The 23,040-nt window shown below is 63.3% G+C and overlaps 1 protein-coding gene across 1 annotated transcript in view; it reads right to left on the minus strand.

Annotated features, from left to right (window-relative positions):
- Positions 1–1,237: 1,237 nt before the first annotated feature.
- Positions 1,238–23,040, minus strand: part of LOC142008959 (unconventional myosin-Ig-like) — a 51,438-nt gene continuing 29,635 nt past the window's right edge. Inside the window, exon 21 of the mRNA XM_074986344.1 lies at positions 1,238–2,517. Within this exon, the coding sequence (XP_074842445.1) occupies positions 2,361–2,517 (157 nt within the window). The 3' untranslated portion in view covers positions 1,238–2,360. The remainder of the gene's footprint in view (positions 2,518–23,040) is intronic.

Below are 23,040 nucleotides of genomic sequence, written 5' to 3' on the forward strand. Positions count from 1 at the left end.
ACTCAGTGACACACAAGTCCCTGGCTCTTCCGAAGCAGGTGGAACTGTGACTTCCCGGAGGCGTCTGTTCCCAGGGTGGACCACTCTGCTCCCAGCTGCTGCCAGAGACAGCCCCTGCTCTGGTCCTAGTCCTGCCACAGACTTTAAAGCAAGCCATTGCAATGGTGCGAGTGGCTTGCTGGCTCTGCCACACCATTCCTCTGACCCCTGGGCACAGGCTGTGGGCTCTGACCCGGACCAGACTCGTGGATGGGTCCCTATTTTTATGGGCCTTACCCACTAACCAGCCATGCCCAGCTACTGCCAGGGCTGTGGGGAACCCAGCACCAAGGCAGGAAAGCTCACACCAGCTGCACCCAAGAGAAAACAGCTCATTGATTTCCAAGCTCGAGGAAGTGGTTGGCGTTCCCCTGCTGTCGGCCAGTGGGGCACATTAGCTGTCCTGCCTTTCTGCCTCTGTGTGGCCAGAGGAGTTTGCAGTCCTACCCGGGCAAACCTTCAAACCCAAGCAAGGGATGTGGGATGGGAAGGGGATGCAACAGTCTGGAGATAGCAGAGGAGGCTCCAGGAAAAAGGGGGAGTAGCAAACTAGCCCTTTAAGGGAGGCAAGGGACCCAGCCCAGAATGAGGGAATTCTGGGTGATGTAGTTCCCAGAACTTCTGGGAATTGTAGGCCTGGCAGCAATGCATGCTGGGAAGGGGACTGGACTATAAGAGTACCTGCTTGTGGGCGGGGCAGAGAGGGTACAAGAAGGGATGGGAAAGATGATGTAGTACGTGTGGGAGTGGACCACTGCTCTGAGCGTGGAGGAAGGTGTGGAGGCCGGCGTGGGAGAAGGGGCAGATGGAGGCAGGGAGAGGAGAGGATGAATGGGAAGGGGAACGGGAGGGCAGCTGTGTGGGGTGGGGTGAAGTGGACATGGTGAGAAGGACTTGAGCTGCGGGGTGGGAAGAGACTCTGGCTCAGCCATCCCAGTGGGACAGGCGTGCGGGGACCTGGAAGAGCAGTGCTGGAATGGGGCGGAGCAGGGTGAGCAAATTTTTACATTGGGTGCCCCTCTTCATCCCTGCAACGAGCAGCCCCACCCCCCACCTGTCTAATGTGATCCAGCCTCGGGGCGCGTTCGGTTGGGTTCACTGAAACCCACTCTTGGCGGCTCTGAGAAGATAGGCGTGTGGCGTGGAAAGCCGGCGTTGATGGGGATAGAAACGTGAAAACACAAAACATCAACAAGTTTAATTGGTTTTAATGAGATGGATGAACCTGAGACCAGCAGCCGATTGTGCTGCGCCCCCCACTTACAAAATGCCATGCTCCCCCCAGGGGGCCTACCCCCTCTTGGCACACCCCTGATTTAGAGGGATCTGGGGTGGTGTGGTAGGGGGTGACAGGGGCAGTGGGTGGATCAGGCTGGAGGGCAAGGGGTGGATCGGGGTAGGAGGGGATGGGGGCGGTGTGTGGATCGGGGTAGGGGGGACCTAGACAGGAGGCAGCAGGGAGCAGCTGGTGGGTAAGGATTGAGGGTAGGGGACAGCCAGGGGGTGGAAGAGGGGTGAGCTAGGAGAGTTGCTGGTACAGGAGCTGTTGGTGAGTGGGGACCCAGGGAGCCAGAGAGCCAGGGGACCCCTGGAGAGAGGATGAGGCGTGACCCATGAGCCAGCTGCCCACTGGGGAGGAGGAGCTCTGGGACTCAGCTCCCTCCTATACCAGGGCAGAGTCTCTCGCAGCTGTGGGGCTGGGTCCTCTCCCCCCACCCACAGCACCTGCAGCTAATGTCCCCCCTGGAGGGGTGGTTAGCTGCCCAGCTGGCAGCTTCTGCAGAGCAGGGGGGGATGGGCTCAAACCCGCAGCTCTCCTGGCAGCAATGGGGAGACAAGAGGGACCAGGTGAGGCAGGATGCGGCTTTCTGGGGTGGGGGTAATGGTCCTCCCCCACTGGGGGCTGCCTCAGTGCCCTGCCGGCCAGAGGGTGACTTGGGGCGCTCCTATCAAAGGGGCTCTGGGCTTTGGCATCCCTTGGTCCCGGCAGTGGGGCTGGTACAAGCCTGCCCCCGGCTCAGGCATGGCTGGGGCTGTCAGGTGGGAGCCCACGGCAGCCAGGTTAGCGCTAACCGGCCCGTGGGGCTGTCTCCCCTACCCTGCCATCGTCCCTGCAGCGGGGCACAGGGTAGCAGTGGGGCTGCTGCCCGCTGGGGCTGGAGGCCTCTGCCCGGCTCTGTCTACCCTTAATAAGGGGTAACAACGGCAGAGTGGAACCCAAAGGCCGGGCCGGCTGCTGAGCGGGACCGACACCCTGCGTCCCAGCTCCTGCGGGCAGGGCCAGGCAGTGCTGGGTGTGCAGGCTGGCCGGGACCCCAGCCTCATCTCCTGGGCCAGTAGAGCACGAAGCCTTCCCGGCTCTTGCCGAAGTCGGGGTAGGGCGGCTCGCGGCGCAGCTCGACGGCAACCAGCCTCTTCCTCCTCCGCAGGCTCAGCTGGATGCAGTCCGACACACACACCTGCAGCTCGCGCTTGGTCCTGCGGGGAGGAGACAGTCAGCAGGTGCAGTACTGGTGGGAGGGGGTGGGCAGGAGCTGCTCCGTTCCAGGGGCCAGCAGCCCCCCTCCCGCTGTAACCCCCAGCGCAGTATCTGCCTCTCCGACAGCCAAGCCCTGGGTGCTGAGTCCTGCAGCTCAAGCTGTAGGGGCTTGTGCTCTCTGCTTGGAGGGGCCGGGTTCAAACCCTGCCACCTGCAGCGAGGGGCAGCTGTAAATGGGGCTCTGCGTGGCTGCCCTTTGGATGCGGCTCAGGCAGTAAGGATGGCAGGGTGTCCCTGGCCGGGGGAGGCTGCTTGGAGGAGGGAGTGGTGAGGAGGGGTTAAGGACCCCTGTGGTCTGGAGGGAGAGTGCAGCGTGTGGGTTGTGGGGGAGCATCGGGCCTGGTTATGGGAGGAAGCTGGGGCGGGGGAGGCTGCAGAGAGCAAGGACAGAGGTGGCAGAGCCCTCTGGGGGCGGTTCACAGGCCCCTGGCCCAGGATGAAGGGCTGTCTGCAGGGGCCCTCTGCAAGGGCTGTCCCATCCCTGCGTGTCTACGTGGACAGGGCCCTGATGGGCTCCAGAACGGACCCACTCCAGGGAGGCTGGGGGGGGGAAGCTGCAGCTCCTGCGCCTGCCCTCAGGATGGCCCTAGTCCCTTGCAGCAGCTGGCCCCACGAGCCTTGCAGGGCAGGCGCTCGCACCCAGGAGCGGATGGGCACGTGTGCAAGGATGCTTGTGCGAGCCGCACTTTGCTAGTGTTACACGAGCTGGGCTGGGCGAGGCCCGGGCTGCCACGTTCCCCTTTGCCGGGGCAGGGCCTGGGCTGCTGTTCCTTCAGCAGGGAAGGAAGGAAGGTAACAGCAGCCCGGCTGTTTGACACCCCAGCCTGACACCACGGGCAGGGGAGGTGCGAACATCACCTCGCCATGGGTGTTAATTGCAGAGCCTACCTGCCCTGCTCCCATTCAGGGTTAACCGTGCCCCTGCCGGTCGGCTGCGCTAGCGAATCCTGAGCCACCCTCAGGGCTGGCACACGCAGCCAGCAAAGCCCGTTGGGGGCTGTAACGGGCTCGGCTGGGAGTGTTCCCTCGAAACGGTACCTTACCCCGCCCGCAGCCTGGGTTGCTGAGCTGTGGAGACCGGCTACGAGGCACCTCCTGCCTTAGCTCGCCTTGCAGTGCCCTTGGGGGGGGGGGAAGCACAGCGGGGGAAACTGAGGCACAGAGGGGTTCTGCGACTGGCCCACGCTGCAGTGCTAGTGACAGGATTCGAACTCAGGCTCCGGTGGCTCGTGGGCCGGTGCTCAGGTCTGGCTCGGGAGAGGCGGGGAACGGCCATCAGGCCAGGCCCACGGTCACGAGGCAAGTGCGCAGCTGAGCACTGCTGATGAGCTCTCTGCTTCCAGGGGCCCCTGCGGACAGCCTGCCCCAGCTCTCTCGCTGGGCCTCTGAAATGGCAGCCGCGCCCTACGGAAGCCCAAGCCCAGCCTGGCTTGAGGCGATCCCGGCGACGCTCCGCCCTTCCCCTGGCGAGAGCACGACCCCCCGGCGGCTCTCGTGCTGCTGCTCTTGTAACCGGAGCGAGGGCGTTTGGGGCATGCCAGGCCTTCGCACGGGGTGCGGTACTCGGGCGGGCTTGTGCTGTGCTGCACAGGGCTCTAAATGCGCCCCCCCCCCAACCCGCATGGTGCAGTCAGGGACAGAGGCCTCTCCCGGCAGGCTCCAGTTCCCCTGGGGCGGCCCAGGTACCATAAGCCCAAGCCGAAAGGCCCAATGCCCGGCGCCTCGTGCAGGGCTGGATCCCAGGGCTGGAAGGGACCTCGGGAGGCCAGGGCATCCAGCCCCCTGCCCAATGCAGGGCCAAGCTCCGTCCCTGGCAGATTGTGTTTTCGAATCTATTTGCCCCAGAGCCTGAAGGCTGAGCTCACAAGCCTGGGTTTCCAAGGCCAGTGCTGGACCCACAAAGGCTGTGGCAGGAGGGGGAGCTGAGCCCCACACCTCCCTTCAGCAGCCAGAGCACCCCATGGGAGCCGGTGCCTGAAGCCTGGCACGTTGGACCACTCGGCCGCCCTGGCAAAAGCGAGCCCTTGGGGCCACTGCCCTCAGCTGCAGGACAGCGAGAGGGAAGCCCCAGCAGATCCCAGCCTGCCTGGGGCTGGGGGGCCAAAAGTGGCGGGCAGGAGGTACCAGCCTCACGCAGGCGTGCCAGATTCACCTTGCTGCTCCGCCACCTGGGGTGGGCCCCAGGGCTGGTGGGGTGGAGCTCAGGGCTTTGATTCTCTGAGCACATTCCCTGGGGGCCAGGCTCTGTCCCCGCAGGCTGGCGTGACAGCTGTGGCTTTTGTCAGCCTGCGGGCTGCCATCTGGAGAACCCCCCCCCGGCCTCGGCCTGACCCGGAGGTTGCATGCGGCCGTTCAGAGCCGGTAACTGACCCCTGGAACCAACAGCTGGGCCGGGGCCCCTTCCGGCTGCGTGGGCTCTGCCGAGGGGACACATGCTGGAGGGGCGCTGGGGGTGGGGGGGGTCTGCCTGGGGGTTTTGATCCGAACAGGCAGAACGCCGGTGCACGGTGGCACCAGCTCAGCAGGGACTGGACAGGGGACTTGGCACTGGCCTGGGGGGGGACAGCTGGCCCCCTGGCTGCCGTAGCCTGGCTGTGGGGTGGGGTGTTTGGGTCCCATGTCTCACCCCACCTCCCAGCTGCACAGCCGAAGGCCCTGGGAGAGGGAAACCGGGCCTAGGGTGGAGCAAGCGCCCAGCCAAGCTCACAGGGCAGCCCAGGGCCCCAGCTCATCAGGGCAGGTCACGCCACCGTCCCAGGCATCTCCTGGCCGGCCACCGCACCCCACCCCAAAACCCTCTGCAGTCTCAGCTCCGTGCTGGGTGCGGCCCGGCTCCCTGCCCCCCTCCCAGCCGGGCAGCCCCCACCCCCTCCAGGAGCAGGGCAGGAAGTCACAAGTCAGGGCCAGAGAGGCTGTAGCCCCGGGTGGCTCATACGGCTCCACGCTGGCGCGAGGGGAGCGGCCTGGGAGACAAAGGGGCTGTTTCTTTGGTGCTGCAGGAGAGGACAGCGGCTGGGGAGCTGCAGAGACGGTGCTGTGAATAGCCCAGCTGGCGCGGCGGTGTCAGGGACCCAGCTGCGCCCCGGGGCATCCGGCTCCTCGGCCGCAGGGGGGGTGCGAAGGCCCCAGTCCCAGCCCCCCCGGCGAGGCGAGCGGGGTGAGGAGCGGTGGAGGGCAGCAGCCAGCAGGCACAGGAATGCCTGGCTGTGGCACTAGCAGGGCAGCCTGCCCTGGGCGCAGGCCTCCGCACAGAACTACACACAGCCCCCCCGATGCCCTGTGCCCTTTGTCCTGCACCCACACATGGCCTTGCCTCTGGGCTGGCCTTGGCGCTGTGTCCCCTGTGGCCCGGCGCATGCCACTGTCGCCCCGTCCTTGGAGGCAGCATCCACCCCAGCCTGGTGCCCAACGTCCCTCCTAGCTGTTATCAGCCACCCTCCACCCCCAACAAACCCCAGCCACCGTGCAAAGGGAGGGGAGGCAAGGCCAGTCCCAGGTGGGGGCTGCAGCAGTGCCAGGGGGGGCCTCAGGGCATTCCTGATGTGCTGGGCACATGGGCCCGGCCCAACTGCAGGGACGGATGGGACTTAAAAACACAACAGCTCATATGGGGCGGGGCTGGGCTGGGGGGGTCCCAAAGTACTCAGAGGGGCTGGGCGTGGGCAGAGCCCGGGGCTGATGCTGGGGGTGGGTTCCATGGTGCTCGGAGGGGCTGGGCGTGGGCAGAGCCTGGGGCTGGTGCTGGGGGGTTCCATGGTGCTCGGAGGGGCTGGGCGTGGGCAGAGCCCGGGGCTGGTGCTGGGGGGGGGCGTTTTCTGCGGCGCTCAGAGGGGCTGGGCATGGGCAGAGCCTGAGGCTGGTGCCAGGTGCAGGAGGGCTGGTGCTGGGGGGGCGGTTCCATGGTGCTTGGAGGGGCTGGGCGTGGGGAGAGCCTGGTGCTGGTGCTGGGGGGTTCCATGGTGCTCGGAGGGGCTGGGCGTGGGCAGAGCCCGGGGCTGGTGCTGGGGGGGGGTTCCATGGTGCTCGGAGGGGCTGGGCGTGGACAGAGCCTGGGGCTGGTGCTGGGGGGGGGTTCCATGGTGCTCGGAGGGGCTGGGCGTGGGCAGAGCCTGGTGCTGGTGCTGGGGGGTTCCATGGTGCTCGGAGGGGCTGGGCGTGGGCAGAGCCTGGGGCTGGTGCTGGGGGGTTCCATGGTGCTCGGAGGGGCTGGGCGTGGGCAGAGCCTGGGGCTGGTGGTGAGGGGGGGGTTCTGTGGTGCTCGGAGGGGCTGGGCGTGGGCAGAGCCTGGTGCTGGTGCTGGGGGGTTCCATGGTGCTCGGAGGGGCTGGGCGTGGGCAGAGCCTGGGGCTGGTGCTGGGGGGTTCCATGGTGCTCGGAGGGGCTGGGCGTGGGCAGAGCCTGGTGCTGGTGCTGGGGGGTTCCATGGTGCTCGGAGGGGCTGGGCGTGGGCAGAGCCTGGGGCTGGTGCTGGGGGGTTCCATGGTGCTTGGAGGGGCTGGGCGTGGGCAGAGCCTGGTGCTGGTGCTGGGGGGGGCGTTTTCTGCGGCGCTCAGAGGGGCTGGGCATGGGCAGAGCCTGAGGCTGGTGCCAGGTGCAGGAGGGCTGGTGCTGGGGGGACGGTTCCATGGTGCTCGGAGGGGCTGGGCGTGGGCAGAGCCTGGTGCTGGTGCTGGTGGTGTGTTCCGTGGTGCTCGGAGGGGCTGGGCGTGGGGAGAGCCTGGTGCTGGTGCTGGGGGGTTCCATGGTGCTCTGAGGGGCTGGGCGTGGGCAGAGCCTGGTGCTGGTGCTGGGGGGGGCGGGTTCCATGGTGCTCGGAGGGGCTGGGCGTGGGCAGAGCCTGGGACTGGTGCTGGTGGTGTGTTCCGTGGTGCTCGGAGGGGCTGGGCGTGGGGAGAGCCTGGTGCTGGTGCTGGGGGGTTCCATGGTGCTCGGAGGGGCTGGGCGTGGGGAGAGCCTGGTGCTGGTGCTGGGGGGGTTCCATGGTGCTCGGAGGGGCTAGGCGTGGGGAGAGCCTGGGGCTGGTGCTGGGGGGTTCCATGGTGCTCGGAGGGGCTGGGCGTGGGCAGAGCCTGGTGCTGGTGCTGGGGGGGGGGGTTCCATGGTGCTCGGAGGGGCTGGGCGTGGGCAGAGCCTGGGGCTGGTGCTGGGGGGGTTCCATGGTGCTCGGAGGGGCTGGGCGTGGGCAGAGCCTGGTGCTGGTGCTGGGGGGTTCCATGGTGCTCGGAGGGGCTGGGCGTGGGCAGAGCCCGGGGCTGGTGCTGAGGGGTTCCATGGTGCTCGGAGGGGCTGGGCGTGGGCAGAGCCTGAGGCTGGTGCCAGGTGCAGGAGGGCTGGTGCTGTGCCCGAAGGGCTGGGACACGAACTGCAGACTCACTCGGCTGCAGGGGCTCTGGAGAGGGAATTGCTGGCGGCACCTCACCCTCAGGCTGCCCCCACCCCCCGGCACGTCCGCGAGGGCTCAGCCCCTGCTCAGCCAGGCCTCCTGCCTCGTCCTCCCTCCAGCTCCCCACTGGCTCCGGGCAGCCCCTGGAGCTTGGCTGCTCGTCCAGGCCGCCGAGAGGGGGGTCTCCCTGCGGTGGGGCAGAGCCGAATCCCCCCTCGCTCTGTGAGCGCCGCAGGGCTGTGCTCTCAGCTGGGCCCAGACAATCCCGCCTCTGGCTCGCGCTGCGTCAGCGGCTGTGGCGCTCACAGTTCGGTAAAATATTAATACAGGCCAGACAGATCTGGGGCGAGGCAGCCCTGCAGACGAGGCTCTCTGCAGCAAGGGAGCCTCACGTGCCCTCCTGCTCAGCCCGGGGGTGGGGGCGGGGCTGGGATCTGCCTTCCCCTGGCACAGCCGGGCACGTCCCAGATCCGCCTCCAGGGGCGCAGCCTGTGGCCCTGCTGCTGTGCCCGAACACGCCCTCGCCGGGGCCGAGAGACACGAGGGACTGGGGGTCGGGGGCTGGTCCCAGGGAAAGGCAAGAAACTGGTCTCCACTAGTGGGACGGGCCCTGGGGGCTGATCACCTGCTGAGGAGGTGGGCCCAGGGCACTGGCTTGGAGGCCGTGATCCCCACCACAGGACCAATGTCCGGCAGTGAGCTGGACCCCAGCCACAGCGCCAATCTGTGGGCCTGGGGACTGGGCCCCATGGCAGGCCAGGCCTCAGGCCTGGGGGCACCTTCCCCCCCGCGATGGGCTGGTCACCGGACAGCTCCCAGGCCTGTGGGAAGGCAGCTCCGGGGCCGGGCCAGAGGTGTGACGTTCCCCCTATGGGATCCTGCCAAGGCGGCCGGTGCTGTGGCGGGGGGGTCTCCTGAGACGGGACCGCACTGCTGCAAAATGCCCCCCTTAGACTCCTGTCATCGGCTGGTCTCCCATCGCACCTCCAGAGCAGGAAGCCGGCCAGAGGCAGACGTAGCACTGGGCAGGCACAGAACCACCCCAGCCAGAGCTTTGCCCCATGCCAGCCTGTTCCCACGATCCCCACCCGGACCAGGGTTCCCTCTGGTTTTTCCATTCGTGGCTGGAATAGATGTTATGTGCACCACCAATAGAAACATGCTGCCCACTGTGGGAGCTCTGCTCACCAGCCGGGTGGCCACCCAGGCACTCAGCTCACAGGGAACGCTGCCCCAGGCCCCCCCAGGCCAGGCCCTTCTCTCTCATGCCTGCCAGCGTTTGGGCGTGGTTCCTTCCACGGCGCCCACGGATGTTACTTGACAGATTTCACAGAATCCCAGGACTGGAAGGGACCTCAGGAGGTCATCTAGTCCAGCCCCCTGCTTCAAGCAGGATCAACCCCCACTAAGTCATCCCAGCCAGGGCCTTGTCAAGCTGGGACTTAAAAACGTCGAGGGATGGAGATTCCACCACCTCTCTAGGCAGCACGTCCCAGTGCTTCACCACCCACCAGGGGAAGTAGTTTTTCCCTAATATCCAACCTATACATCTCCTTCTGGAACATCAGACCATTGCTCCTTGTTCTGCCATCTGTCACCACTGAGACCAGCCTACTTAGAGCCCCATTTAAGGAAGCTGAAGGCTGCTATTAAATCACCCCTCAGTCTTCTGTTCTGTAAACTAAACAAGCCCAAATCCCTCAGCCTCTCCTCATACATCTTGTGCTCCAGCCCCTTAATCATTTTCATTGCCCTCTGCTGAACCCTCTCCAGCAAATCCACATCCTTTCTATACAGGGGGCGGGGCCCCAAACTGGACACAATACTCCAGATGTGGCCTCACCAGTGTGGAATAGAGGGGAACCACCACTTCTCTAGACCTGCTGGCAATGTGTGTCCTAATGCACCCCAATGCGCCATTAGCCTGCTTGGCTACAAGGGCGTGCATTTAAGCGGGCCAGCGTTCCCTCTAGCTTTTTCCCTCATGCGTGGAATAAATTTTGTTATGTGCACCCAGGCCTGTGCAGATGGGCACCACCCAAGAGCAACACAGGCTGCCAGCTGTGGCTGTGGGCGGTCTGCTAATCAGCTGGGTGGCACCCGACGCTCTTGTGGGTGGCTGCCCAGGTGCTCAGGTGGCAGGGAACACCGGGAGGGTCCCAGTCCCGCTAACGGGGAGGCTCACTGGATCCCTGCCTGGGTCACTGATCCGGCTCCCACAGCCCTTTGCACTGTACACTCGCTACCCTGAGTACCCGCCACTGGCTGAAGGAACTCCCTGCCCCAAGGTGTCTTCCAGCCCAGGAACACAGCAGCCCCTGTGCCAGGGCTGGCCACTGAGATGGGGCACCAGAGCATCCACCCCCAGAGGGGCCTGATTTGAGGGTACTAACCCACGCGTGTTAGAGACAGCTGAGCACTGCCTGGCTGGGGCTGTGTGATGGAGTGGGGGATACCTGTGTGTGTGTGAGTGGTTCACAGAGGGTGTGGGGGCTCCTGCTGAGGGTAACCTTGATGACCAGGTAACACCTTTGTACTGCAGACAAAGGAGGAGGTGGAGCCTGAGGGGTTTGAATTGGAACTGGGAGTTGGGAAGCAGTTAGTCTGGGCTGAGGGAGAGAGAGACCAAGGAGGGGGCAAGGCCCTGGCTCTGGGGGCCCCTCGGGGCCTCCTCTCCCCAACATGGATTGGATTGGCTGTCTCTGCCTGCTGTACTGACTCCTCTGTACGATGCTGTGTCCTGTCGGCTAATAAACCCGCTGTTCTCCTGCTAAGTGAGAGACTCTCCTGCCTGCGGACAGGGTGCAGAGCTTGGGGGACCCCAGAACCCCATCACACTGGTGTCAGGAGTGGGATGTTCTGCACCCTGAGGATGGAGCATCCAGCAGTAAGTGACCGGGGCCCCGGAAGAAGTGGGGCCTGCGAGACCCAGGTGTGCTGAAGGGCAGTGAGGTGCAGTTCCCCAAGGAGGAGGGGCCTGCGGCCAAACCCAAGCAACTGCGGTCGTGGTCCTCGAGAGGGGGTGTCACACCCGAGGAGGGGTTACTCCTGGGAGTCTGTTGGAGTCGGTCCCAGAAGGTGGAGGGGCCGAGAGCCCAACCCCCAGGAACAAGTGACCCCTGAGGAGGCTGACGCTGAATGAGTTCTTCCCAAGACAGGGTGCTCATGGTCCCTGAGAGTGGGTGTCACACTGAAGAAGGGGTTCCGCTGGGAGTCTGTTGGAGTCAGTCCCAGAGGGCAGAGGGGCCTACAGCCTAACCCCGGGCAGCTTGTGACCCGCAAGGAGCTTGGCACACTGAAGGGATTCTTCCAGGAAGCGTGGGGTGCAGAGAGCATCAGCCTAAGAGCCTGCAACCACGCTGAGCAACTTCGCTGTGAAGTGGCAGCACCTGGAAACTGAATCGAGATTAAAGAAGCTGGACAAGGCAGCGTGGATGTGCAGTGGCGGAGCTGAGGGCTGGGGAGAATCCTGCAGAGGTGAGCCCGGATCGGGGCAGGGAACCCTGGACTGCACGGAGTTCTGAACCGAGTGGCCTGCCACAGCTCAAGGAGGGAAGGAGCAATTCCAACCCATCATCTACTAGTGGCCAAGACAGACCTACGAAGAGTTTTCCAGGCCTGGGCCAAGGAAGGTGCCTGTGTGTCTGTGCAGGAAAGCAGCTGATCCACTGGGAATGGCAAGTTGTCTGTGAGAGAAGCTGCTTCACCTTCTGTGTGTGTGTGGAGACCAGCCGGGGAGCTGGGACAAAGGAGAGAGTGTCTCCCATTGTCTGTCTGTGTTGAACAGCAGCAGCAGCCTGGGGAGAGAGCAGAGCCTGCGTTTGGAAAAGGTGCCAATAAGGAAACTAGCCCATTGTCTGAGGAAGATTCACCAGCCTGGGGTGGCTGGAGAAGGATCCACCAGAAAAGAGCATTCCAGGTGTGACTCTGAATCCAGCCATGGGGGCTGGAGCAGAGGGAATGGCTCCGGGATGGGGCAGTGGTATCCCTGCTAAGGACACTGGTCCTTGGTGCAAGAAAAGTGCTTCTGCTTCTGGGGAAGTGACTCCTTTGTCTGAGCCTGTGGGGGCTCGAGATGGAGCCAAGATCCCAAGGCTGGATCTGAGGGCAGCTGAAGCCCAGATGGGAAGTGGGCCTGCCTCTGTGTCTCTCAGAGGGGATGATGCTTTAACTTGGTCTAATCCAGTTAGTATCATCAGGGAATCCCAGAGACCAGATGATTCTGGTACTTGTTCTTTGCCTGATGCTGAGGTGTTACTGGGAGGGGGTGAGAGGACTCTGTCCTACCAGAGTCATCCTCTCGCCAGGACACAAGAACAGATGGGCAAAGGAGTTATGCTGACTGATGAAGATAAAGGAGCTGGTAGCAGAAGGGAGAAAAGGGACCCTAACCTTCTGTCCGGTGGTACTGGCTGTCTGTCTGGAGGGGGATTACGTGGGAATCTGCCTGATGGGCCAGAAGTGATCCTGGGTGTAGGTGAAACACAGGAGCTGGTTGTGGCTCAAGGGACCAGTGCCCCTGTGGAGCAAGACAGGGGTGAGTTATTGTTTGGGGGAGCTCTTGAGGAAGAAAATTTCCCTAAAAGTTTTCCTGACCCGTCTGTGGGGACTGCAGAAAATGGGAGTGAGGTGAAGGAGAGTGAACAGGAAAGGTGCTTGCCTGTAAGCGCCAGAGCAGCCCTTTGCCTGGGGAGAAGTTTGTTTCAGCTCCTGATGGCCAGGACCTGCCTGAGTGTGAAACCACTGGCTGTGCTCTGGAAGGGTCCAAAGCAGGCAGTGTAAAAGTTTCTCAGGAATTGGAAGCTGGTGCAAGTAAAGTAAAAACTATCAGGGAATGTGAGCAGCCCTGTGAGAACCAAGTAAAACAGCTGCACAGCCAATCTCTGTAGGATGCAGGAGAGCACCAGCAATTCCCCATCTCCAGATGGTGGAAACACTTATATTCTCATACTGGATTCAACTTCTGATTCCAGGGGGAGGCAGTAGTTGGAGGTGGAAGGACGAAGGAGCTGTGGGCCTGGTGGGCCAGTAAGGGATAAACAGGGATTCCTTCATGTGGATTCTGCGTCTGGGACTCACAAAACAACTCTCAGAAAGCAGTTTGGTTTGCAAATTCCCAGACTGGCAGGAAGGGGGCCGTCTCCCTGAGATCATCAATGGCCCAGCTCTTGTTAGAAGGGAGGGCACAGCCAGAGAGATCAGATTTCCACCCCAGGGGGCAAGGGAGAAGATTAGAACTTGATGGTGCTGAGAAAGGCCTCAGCCATTTATCCCCAAAATACCAGATTCTCAAGGGGGTTACACAAAAGTTGTGGTCTACCACAGAGCAACGTAAATGTACAGTTGCAATGGGTTTGTTCTGTTACTCACGCTGACTGCTGTAACCAAGGGGTGCTGCTACCAAAAGCTGTAGAATTGTACCACGCACTGAATGTTTGAAAAGAGCCATGTGACATGATGACATTGATGTAGAAGCATGAATTGTATGTTGAAGGAGTCTGTAACTCTGAAATGTCACCATTGTTCCCTGTAACTAGTCTTGCAACCTCTGACATGAGAAGGAACATTCCAAACCTATTGTGTGGCATGGAAGGGGAAACTGAGGCACACAGCCATTTGGGTGGTCTGGCTAAATGCCAAGGATGGAAGCATTTGTACCTTCCGTTACTGGACTGTAACTGAATTCCAGACATTGGCTGGAGCAGCTGTATGGACTGGTGGTCAGATGGGGCAGGACCCAGACCACAAAAGACCTGTTTGATCTGTTGGTGCTGCAGCATCTGTATGGGCTCTGCCCGCCCGACTTGAGAACGTGGCTGACGGACCAGGGCCGAAGCAGTGAGACCAACCAACCCAAGGGAACTAAAGGGACTTGCCCGGCTGCATCACATGAAAAGGGCCAATACCAAGCTCCTGAGTTGGAGCCTCCCCCAGCAGGACTATAATGTGGAGGTGGTGCACATCAAGGGGAGCACTAAGGGTACAGCCGATGCCCTGTCACGAGGGGAGAGCCCCGAACTTCCCCAGGTCACCAGTTGAGTGACCCTGCTCAGTTCGGTCTGGAAGGGGGGAGAGATGTGATGGAGTGGGGGATACCTGTGTGTGTGTGAGTGGTTCACAGAGGGTGTGGGGCTCCTGCTGAGGGTAACCTTGATGACCAGGTAACACCTTTGTACTGCAGACAAAGGAGGAGGTGGAGCCTGAGGGGTTTGAATTGGAACTGGGAGTTGGGAAGCAGTTAGTCTGGGCTGAGGGAGAGAGAGACCAAGGAGGGGGCAAGGCCCTGGCTCTGGGGGCCCCTCGGGGCCTCCTCTCCCCAACATGGATTGGATTGGCTGTCTCTGCCGGCTGTACTGACTCCTCTGTACGATGCTGTGTCCTGTCAGCTAATAAACCCGCTGTTCTCCTGCTAAGTGAGAGACTCTCCTGCCTGCGGACAGGGTGCAGAGCTTGGGGGACCCCAGAACCCCATCACAGGCTGCACGGAAGATCCTGCGGAAGGACGGGGCCCTGGCCCCGCCAGAGGCAGGAGGCGAGGGTAGAAATTTCCTCTCGCGTTGAAGGTGCTGCAGCAGCTGGCACCCGGCCTGAGGACCGTCAGACAAACCCCTCAAGTGAGAGAATCAAAAGCAGCCGACGAGCAGCAACGGGCTGAGGGCCAGAACCAGGGAACGGCTGCCTCCTCGTCCCTGCACCTGGCATTGCTGGCCTTCCGCGGGCACCGGCACCTGCCCCTGCCAGCCAGCAGCCCTGGCTCTCCTTGGCTCGGCGGCCAGGGACGAATGGCAATGGGCAAACAAGACAGGAGCTTGTCTGGGCTCCAGAGGGTGGAACACCCCCCAGGAAAGTGGGCCTAGAACAGGCCCAGATACACCTGCTCTGACCATCTCCTGAGGGTGGTGCAGGATCAGCCCCTGTGGCCAGACCACCAGGGCATGGCCTGGTTCAGCAGGAAGGTGCCAGGGGACGCCTGCCCCTGCTGGCTGGCTGGATCCACCCCCACTGGGTCAAGTCCCGTCCCCTCTAAAGGGCATCACCGCCTCCTGTCAGGCGGCAGCACTATCCCTCAGGTGACCCCTGCAATGACACCCACCCTGGGGTGGCCCGTCCCGCTCGCTCCCTGGCATTTCTCTGAATCCCACCCTACAGCCCAGTGCAGTGGTGGCCACCGACCTGCCCCAGAGCTCTGCGCTGATCCCATGGAAGGTCAGAGCCAGGCCCAAGCCCGCTGCCCCGGTACCCAACGCCGAGGAGGAGACGCAGCAGCAGGCGCAGCCCCGGCTCTGCTGACACAGCGCTGTGCCACGCTGCCACAGAAACACGCGCCCTGCGCCAGCCAGCCTGCGCCTCACACCTCGGCTGCCTGCTCCCCACCCCGCCTCCCAGCTGGCCACATCCCGGCAGGAGACAGGCTGGCGGCTCTTCCTGCCAGCTGGCCACCGCTGCCTGCCGTGTGTCTGGCCTGAGCGTGGGGTCCCTGGCAGCCTTGGTGCCAGGATGCCAGCAGCGCTACTACCCCCTGCTATGCTAGCCTGGGCGGGGCCCTGCCAGACATACCCCCGCCCCGGCCCCGTGCCCTGGCCTGTCCCATGCAGTCACTCTGGCTGTGCCCATCCCCTTGGCCTCTGGTACTCTTTCCCCAGCCCCCCTGCCTGCCCAGGGGTGACACTGCCAGGCAGGGAGAGCAGCTCCCAGCCCAGCTCCAAACAAGGCCAAGGCAGCGGCGGGGCACAGCTGAGTTCCTGAGACCTGCGTGTTTTCCCCTCACCTTGACACCTTCCTGCTGCGCCTGGCTCCCCGCTTCCCCAGCTCCTTCGTTAGCCTCAGCTGCTAATGAGCTTTCCGCCAGTTCCTTAGCAACCATCTCTGGGCTCCCAGCCACCTGCAAAGTGGGACACCAGCTCGGCGCTCAGCCTGGCCGGTTACAGTCCCTGGTCCGTGCAGTCGGACTCTGCGCCAACAGGCTGTGGAGCTCCCATCACCCCCAGGGGCTCTGCTGCTCCTGGACCAGCCCCCCCGGGGGGAGTCCTGAGGCCTGTTCACCACCCCCAGTTGTGGGCCTGCCTGGTGACCCCCAAGCCGGCATGAGGCCAGGGTGCAGCGCTGGGGGAGCAGCCGTCCCCGTGGTCCCCAGGGAAGACCCTCCTTCCCGCAGGACAGCACAGGGCCAGGGGATGGCTGGTACGGCGAGACGTAGTCGGAGGAGGGCGCCAGTGGCATGGGATCCCGGGGCCCTTGGTGCTGGTCCCAGCCTGCTGCTGACATGACCTGGACCTTAGGGCAAGCCACTGGGCCGCTGCCTGCCTCAGTTTCCCCCTTGCCAGCAGTGATACCTGCCCTCCCGGGGGCCTGCTGAGACTTGGCTGGGGGCCATGTAGTGCTCTGCAACCTGGGCCTAGGAGGAGCTCAGTGGGGCAGGACCCCTGAGTGGACCATGACCCTGTTTTAATGGGCTCGCTAGGTCCAGCATTAGCCTTGCAGATTGGGAAGCCAAGCTCCAGCCCCAGCTGGTGCTCCAGGACTCAGGCTGCAACCCCCATCCCACCACCAGCGGCAACAGTGGGGCTCAGCCTCCCCCCGCCCCGACCCCCAGGGCCATGCAGCTCATGGTGCCATGAAATCTGAGGAGCCTGAGCGAGTGGAAAGGGGGTATCACTCCTGCAGCCAGCCAGAGGGGAGCAGAGCGATCACGTCCTGGCCTGCAGGTCCTACGGCGCCAGGGAATGGGCTTGGGGTTTGCAGGGCTGGGAGCGAGCTGCCAGGGTGACCCCCAGCCACCTGGCCAGCGGCAGCCCAACAGGGACGCCAGCACCTCCCCGCCGTCTCCAGCCATGCATCGAGTGAGCAGCGCTTCCCCTGGTGGGCACTGCTCCCGGGGTGACCCTGCCCGGGGCCTTGCTGCAGCCATCTGGGCGCTGAGCTGGACGCTGTTGGACAGCTGTGCTCACCTCACCTCAAAGAGGCACTGGGAAGGGGTCAGAAAAGGGCACCAAAACCAACGAGGGGTGCGGGATGGCTGCCGTAGGAGGAGAGATTGAAAAGCTTAGACCAGAGGAGACGAAAGGGGGACAGGAGCGAGGGCTAGAAAATCGTGACCGGTGTGGAAAAGGCGAATGGGGGAAAGTTATTTCCTCGCTCCCATAACACGAGATCTAGGGCCACCCAATGAGATCAAGGGGCAGCGGGTTTAAAACAGACAAGAGGAAACGTTCCTTCACGCAGCACAGTCGGCTGGTGGCTTCCTCGCTCAAGGTGCTTGTGCAGACCAGGGCTTTAAGGGGGTTCACAAAAGGCCTAGGTGAATTCAGGGAGGACAGGTCAGACAGTGGCTGTTCACTGGGATGGGGAGGGAGGGTGTCCCTAGCCTTGGCTTGTCAGGAGCGGGGAGTGGGCAATAGGGGAGGATCACTTGACAATTCCCTGCTCTGTTCACTCCTTCCAGGGCACCTGGCATTGGCCACCGTCGGGAGACAGGACACTGGGCTGGATGGACCTTTGGTCTGAGCCAGCGTGGCCGTTCTTATGGCCTGGACCTGTAGGCCAGTGATCGCAGGGCCTGGCCTGGGAAAAAGAGAGCCCATAGGGGGAAGCCTGGAGACTGATGGGATGCTGTGGCCTGGTTCTTTCCCTCTCCGTGCTCGCTCTGGGGGTCCCCCCACAACGACAGAGGGTGGCAGTGCCCTGCCCCCAGCCAGACACCCTCCTGGCACAGCGGCGCTTGCTTCCCTCTGCAGCCTGGGAGGCTGGCGGCGCACCTCTGGTCCAGGCCCCCAGCAAACTGGCGGGCTCCAGCGCGGCTGCAGGGGACTGGGTTGCGCAGGCTGTGCAGAGCGCTGGGAACCAGCCCTGACCCATGAACACTGTGCTGTATGGGGCTAAGTGACGAGGCTCAGGGCTGGGGTAAAAATCAGCCCACGGTGCTCAGAGCTCAGGCGCTTCCCAGCAATACATTTGGTGGAGGGAGAAGGGGTTAATTCCCTGTGCCCCATATCCCAGACATGCAGAGAGGACAGCGTGTGATGGGCCTGCCTGGGCTGTCCTGCAAGCGCCCAGGGAGCAAGAGGTTGGGGGAGGGCCACTGGCAGAGAGAAACCAGAGTAACTCAAGTCCCCTTAGCACCTGTCATCCCAGGGTGCTTTACAGGCTGAAATGCAGCCACCTCTGGGGTGGAGGATGACACGCAACCAGCAGAATACACTGCACAACAGCTGGGCGGAGTGACTTGAAGCCAAGGGTGCTGGGGCAAACCCCAGTTCAGCTGCCAAGTGCCAGGGGCTTCTTCACCCTGCATGGCAGAGGGCACCTGAGCTTGTCTTGTCAATGGGGTGGCTAGTATCACAACACTCCTTTCACATGGCAAGTCAGCGGCAGGGCCGGGGGAACCCTGATGCCCTCAACAATGCTAAAATTAAAAGGGCCCCAGGAGTTTTAATTTCCAGCCTTCTGCTGCCATCAGACCAGAAAGCCTAAAGCAGCATGGCCTAGTGGCCGGAGCATCGAGCTGGGTCTTAGGAGACCCGTGGCCAAACTCTGGTTCTGCTGCTTGGCTGTTGGGTGACTCTGAGCAAGTCACCACCCCCCAGGTCTCAGTTTCCCCACCTGCGAAATGGGGTTAATGAGACTGCCCTCATTTGAGGGGTGTTATTAATTACGGCCCCTGGGGGACGGAGGGCTCCGGCGGGCGCTGCGGTGCGGTGCGGTGCGGGGCGGAAGAGAAGGGAGGCAGCGGGGCACTCGGATACCCACCGAAAAGGCAAGCACTGGGTGCATGCCTCTGTCTGGGGCTGGAGTGATGTGGGGGGAGGGGCAGCGAGCAGAGCAGCAGCTGGGCCTGTGTTCAAGGGACACGAGCCAGGCGAGCCAGGCGGGACCCGCAGGGAAGACAGCTAGGTAGTGATTAAGGCAGGACAAAGGAGACAGGACTGACATGCAAATGAGATGCAGGAGCAGAGCAGCTGTGGGGGCTCTTAAAGGGGCAGCCACCTGCTCGGTGCGAGGATGAGGAACGCTAGGGAAGGATCTGACCCTGCAGTACCAATCCAGATGGCCGCTGGTCCCCAGCCCCCTCACCCTCCCACCCACCCACACACACCACCAGGCAGACTTCCCTGCTCGAGGGCAGAGATCACTTCCCACCTTCAGCCAGGGCTGAAGCTCGGGATGGGCTGGGTCCGCAGCCGGGGTGGTGTTGCTCTGGTGAAAATCCCTCGTGTTGACACGATGCAGGCACACCCAGTGTGACTTGCACTAGTGCCGCAAGGGGCTTAGCCACGCCAGTGTGCTAGTGCGTGTACTATGGGCTGAGGCCAGTGGCCCGAGCTTGAGGGAAGGGGCGGAAGGCCCCTGGGGCGGGAACTCTTGTGGGAGCAAACATAAAGGGCGCCCTGGGGATGGCATGGTGGCACTGACAGGCAGCTAACCCCCCACTTCACAGATGGGGAACCTGAGGCCCAGCGCCCTCGAGTGGTCAGCCCAAAGCTATGGACAGGAGTCGGTGCCCGGGCTGGGGCCAGAAGCCAGAAGACCTCAACTCCCAGGCTCCCCCTCATCCACCCTGGCAGGGCCTGGCTTAGCCCTTGTGGTACCCAGGGCACCCTGTTCTCTTGGGAGACATGGCAAATATCTAGCCATGCCCTCCCCAGGCTGGGAGCGGGAGGGACAACGCTTCCTTCTGGGGTGACTCCCCCTGGGGCAGCCAGGCACGGTCGTGGTACAGACATGTGCACTCCCTTTCTTCTGGGGCCTCACAGCCCCTCCCACAGAGTGAGGGGATGCAGGTCTGTCTTGCCGAAGCCTATGGCCCCAACGCCACGCCTGGTGGCCTGTCAGCCGTCCCTTCCCCTTCCACAGTCCGGGGCAGGCTGCTTGGGAGATGGAAGCACATGTTCTGCAAGGGTCTTGGCCAAGGTTCCCTCTGATGTCCTTGTGATGTAGTGCAGGGATACAAGTGTGGGGGGGGTGTCTCACAGAGGGTGTGGGGCTCCTGCTGAGGGTAATCTGGCGACCATGTGACACCTCTGTACAGCAGACAAAGGGGGAAGTGGAGCCTGAGGGGTTTGAATTAGAACAGGGAGTTGGACGGCAGTTAGTCTGGGCTCGGAGAAAGGGACAAAGCGGGGGGGCCAGTTCACAGCTCTGGGTTGGGGCCTCCTCTCCCCGGTATGAATTGGACTGGCTGTCTCTGCCAGCTATACTGACTCCCCTGTACAACGCTGTGTCCCGTCAGCTAATAAACCTGCCGTTCTCCTGCTGAGTGAGAACCACTTCTGCCTGCTGAGGGCTGCAGAGCTTGGGGACCCCTGAACCCCATTACAGTTGTCCACCCCCTGGGTGGAATAAATTTTGTTGTGTGCACCAAGGCATGTTGAAATGTGCACCACCCATAGAAACACACACTGCAGCTGTGGGCGCTCTGCTAATTAGCTGGGTGGCACCTGACTCTCTCCTGGGTGGCCAACCACGTGCTCAGCTTCCAGGAAACCCTGGTCTTGGCCAACCGAAGAACCATGCTGAGGACAGATGGAGCAGTGGGTGCAGCTCCAGAGCAGCCATGCAGCTGGCTCGTGCGGCCAGAAAGCTGAGGCTCATGCAAGCCAGAGAAGAGGGGGGGTGGGGGAGCACCAGGCTGGAGTCCCAGCTCTATCCAAGGAGTCCGGGAGGGAGGGGAGAATCCCCCCAGTTCTGTACCTGCCTGGGAAGATTTGAGCCCAGGAGGTCACACTGATCAGACCAGGCAGCTATGGCTGATGAGACAGTGGAAGGCTGAGGAATATGAATATGCCCCAGAGCCGTGCTGGGAGCGCACCCTGCTCCCCCTGGGCTGGGTCCGGCCATGAGCCAGAGCAGGACACGGAAACACCCTGCTAGAGTCCTTGTCCACCTTTCCAGCCTCCCTCACTGCTCCTTCAGAGGAGGGTTCACCTGACATGGGGCTGCTGGATCCATGGGGGAGCCTGGCTTGGCTGGTGCTACCTGTCTTGGTTTCAGGATGCTTGGGCTGGGGACAGGAGGCTCCAGCCCAACTGTAAAGCCCCAGGCAGGAGGGGGAGAGAGGGGACGAGAGAGGCAGTTCAGACCGGAGAGAAGCAAAGCCAGGAAGTGAGACCTCGGCAGAGGGAACAGGCCGCCCTAAGGAGGGGCCAGAAAGAAGCTCCTTCGTCAGAGCAGGGCTGGAGGGGACAGTCCGGCCACGGTGCCCCTACACGGCCTAGCCGTGGCCAGGCAGCATGTCCATGCCCCCTCACTGGTTCCTCTGGCCTGTGTCCACGGCCGGCTCCCAGCAAGCCCACCCAAGTGCCAAGGCAGCTACAACCCCCAGCAGCCACCGTTCAGCACCACGGCCAGCTCCACCCCAGCCACCAGCTGATCCAAGCCCAAGGCTTCCCAGGCAGGAGGCCCAGCCCCAGGGAGCTGAGCAGTTCCTGCCTGGAGGAACCTCTGCGCAAAGGCCTCCATGGTCCCCGACACAGAAACCAGGCAGGGACCCCTGGATCTCCTGCTGGCCCAGGATGTCGCCAGCGGGGCAGGGCAGGGCAGGGGGTGGCTCGCTGGGAGCCGCTGGCAGGCTGTGGGCGGGCGTGAGCGAGTGCACCAGCCTGCGGGCGCCTATGCACGAGGGCTGCTTGGGACTGGTATGTGAAAGGCCCAGGGGCAGAAGTCTAGAGCCCACCAATCGGGCTGGCATGCGCTGGATCAGGTCTCTGGGCCACGCCCCACTATCCCGCCCCCCGGCGCACAGTACAGACACTTCCAAGGGGGACGAAGAGGGTGCTAACGACAGACGGTGCCTGACATGGCCTTCCCCATGCAGCACAGCCAGGAGCCAGGCAATCGGGGCAATGGGAACTGCACCGGCTGGGGGAACACGGCTGGAGTTCCAGAGTCCCTCCCTGCCCACCGGTGCTGGCTAATGGGGCTAGGAGAATTGCCAGCACTTCAGGATCCTGGCGCCCTGGAGACTCAGTGCCTGTGATCGGCCAGGACACCGGCTGGATGGGCGCAGGCAGTGACCTCAGGCCTGGCTGCTGAAGCTGCAGGGAGCTATGCCATGGAAAACTCCCCCCCCGCAGCCTGCGCCCTAGACTGCAGGGTGCCACGAACACGCCTGCGCACCCCGCTGGGCTCTGCTCCCCAGTTGCACACACGGGCCAGGCCGGTGCTCGGCTCTCCCAGGGGGCTGGCCACGCTCCCTCCACCAGTGACACGCCACAGGGACCCCGTGGCTGTGACTACACTGGGGGTGCCTGGGGACCTGAGAGGCAGTGGAGTCAGGAGACCCTTCCCCTGTCCTAGCTCCCCAGTGTTCAGTGCCTTCCCCTGCCATGCCACACCTGCTGAATGGGGCCCGCTGGCCTGGGAGAGGCCATGCCGCAGTGACACAGCAAGGGACCACATACGTTCCTCTTTCCGGGGGTCTGGCTTGCAGCCCAGAGCCAGCAGCTCCAGGAAGAGCTCCCCCAGCTGGCCTGGCCCGGCCTGGGCTGAGCTCTGTGGGTGCTGGGCAGCCCACCCCTGGGCACACCCTGCACTGGAGAAGGGGCCAGGCCAAGCCGCACTGACAGGCTGGGGAGGGACAGGGAGCAGCTGGGTGCTGGGGAGTGGGGCCGGGGAGAACTGGGGCTCTATCCTGTGCACTGTGTCAGCCTGTCTGTGTCCATGGGAGTCTGGCAGCCACTGTCATTCTGACCTGCCTGTGTCTGTCTGCCCCCAAAGGGCGGTCGCTGGCCCTTTAAGAAGGCCCCACGGGGCAGGGGGAGGCAAGACCACCTGGGGCCCAGTAATTCCATGCAATCCACTCTGTGAAAGTGCTGGCGGGGCGGGGGCGGCACACAGCCCCTCCCCCTTGCAAGCGGCTCTTTTCTTCCTGCTTTGGGGCAGACCTGGGCCAGCAGCTGCGGAAGCAGATGGCGCCAGCTGGCCCCAGACCCTGCTCCCCACTGTCCTCCCCAGTCTGTCCTGTGGGGACGCCGGGAGCCAGACTTCCATCTGGCACCTGCCGGGCCACACGGCCTCGTCTGCCAGGCTCGCTCTGCGGTGGGCACCAGGCTGCGCCCTCGCTCGCCTCTGCCCCATGGCACAG

The sequence above is a fragment of the Carettochelys insculpta genome, chromosome 2 (genome assembly GCF_033958435.1).
Source record: "Carettochelys insculpta isolate YL-2023 chromosome 2, ASM3395843v1, whole genome shotgun sequence".
NCBI classification, from domain to species: Eukaryota; Metazoa; Chordata; order Testudines; family Carettochelyidae; genus Carettochelys; species Carettochelys insculpta.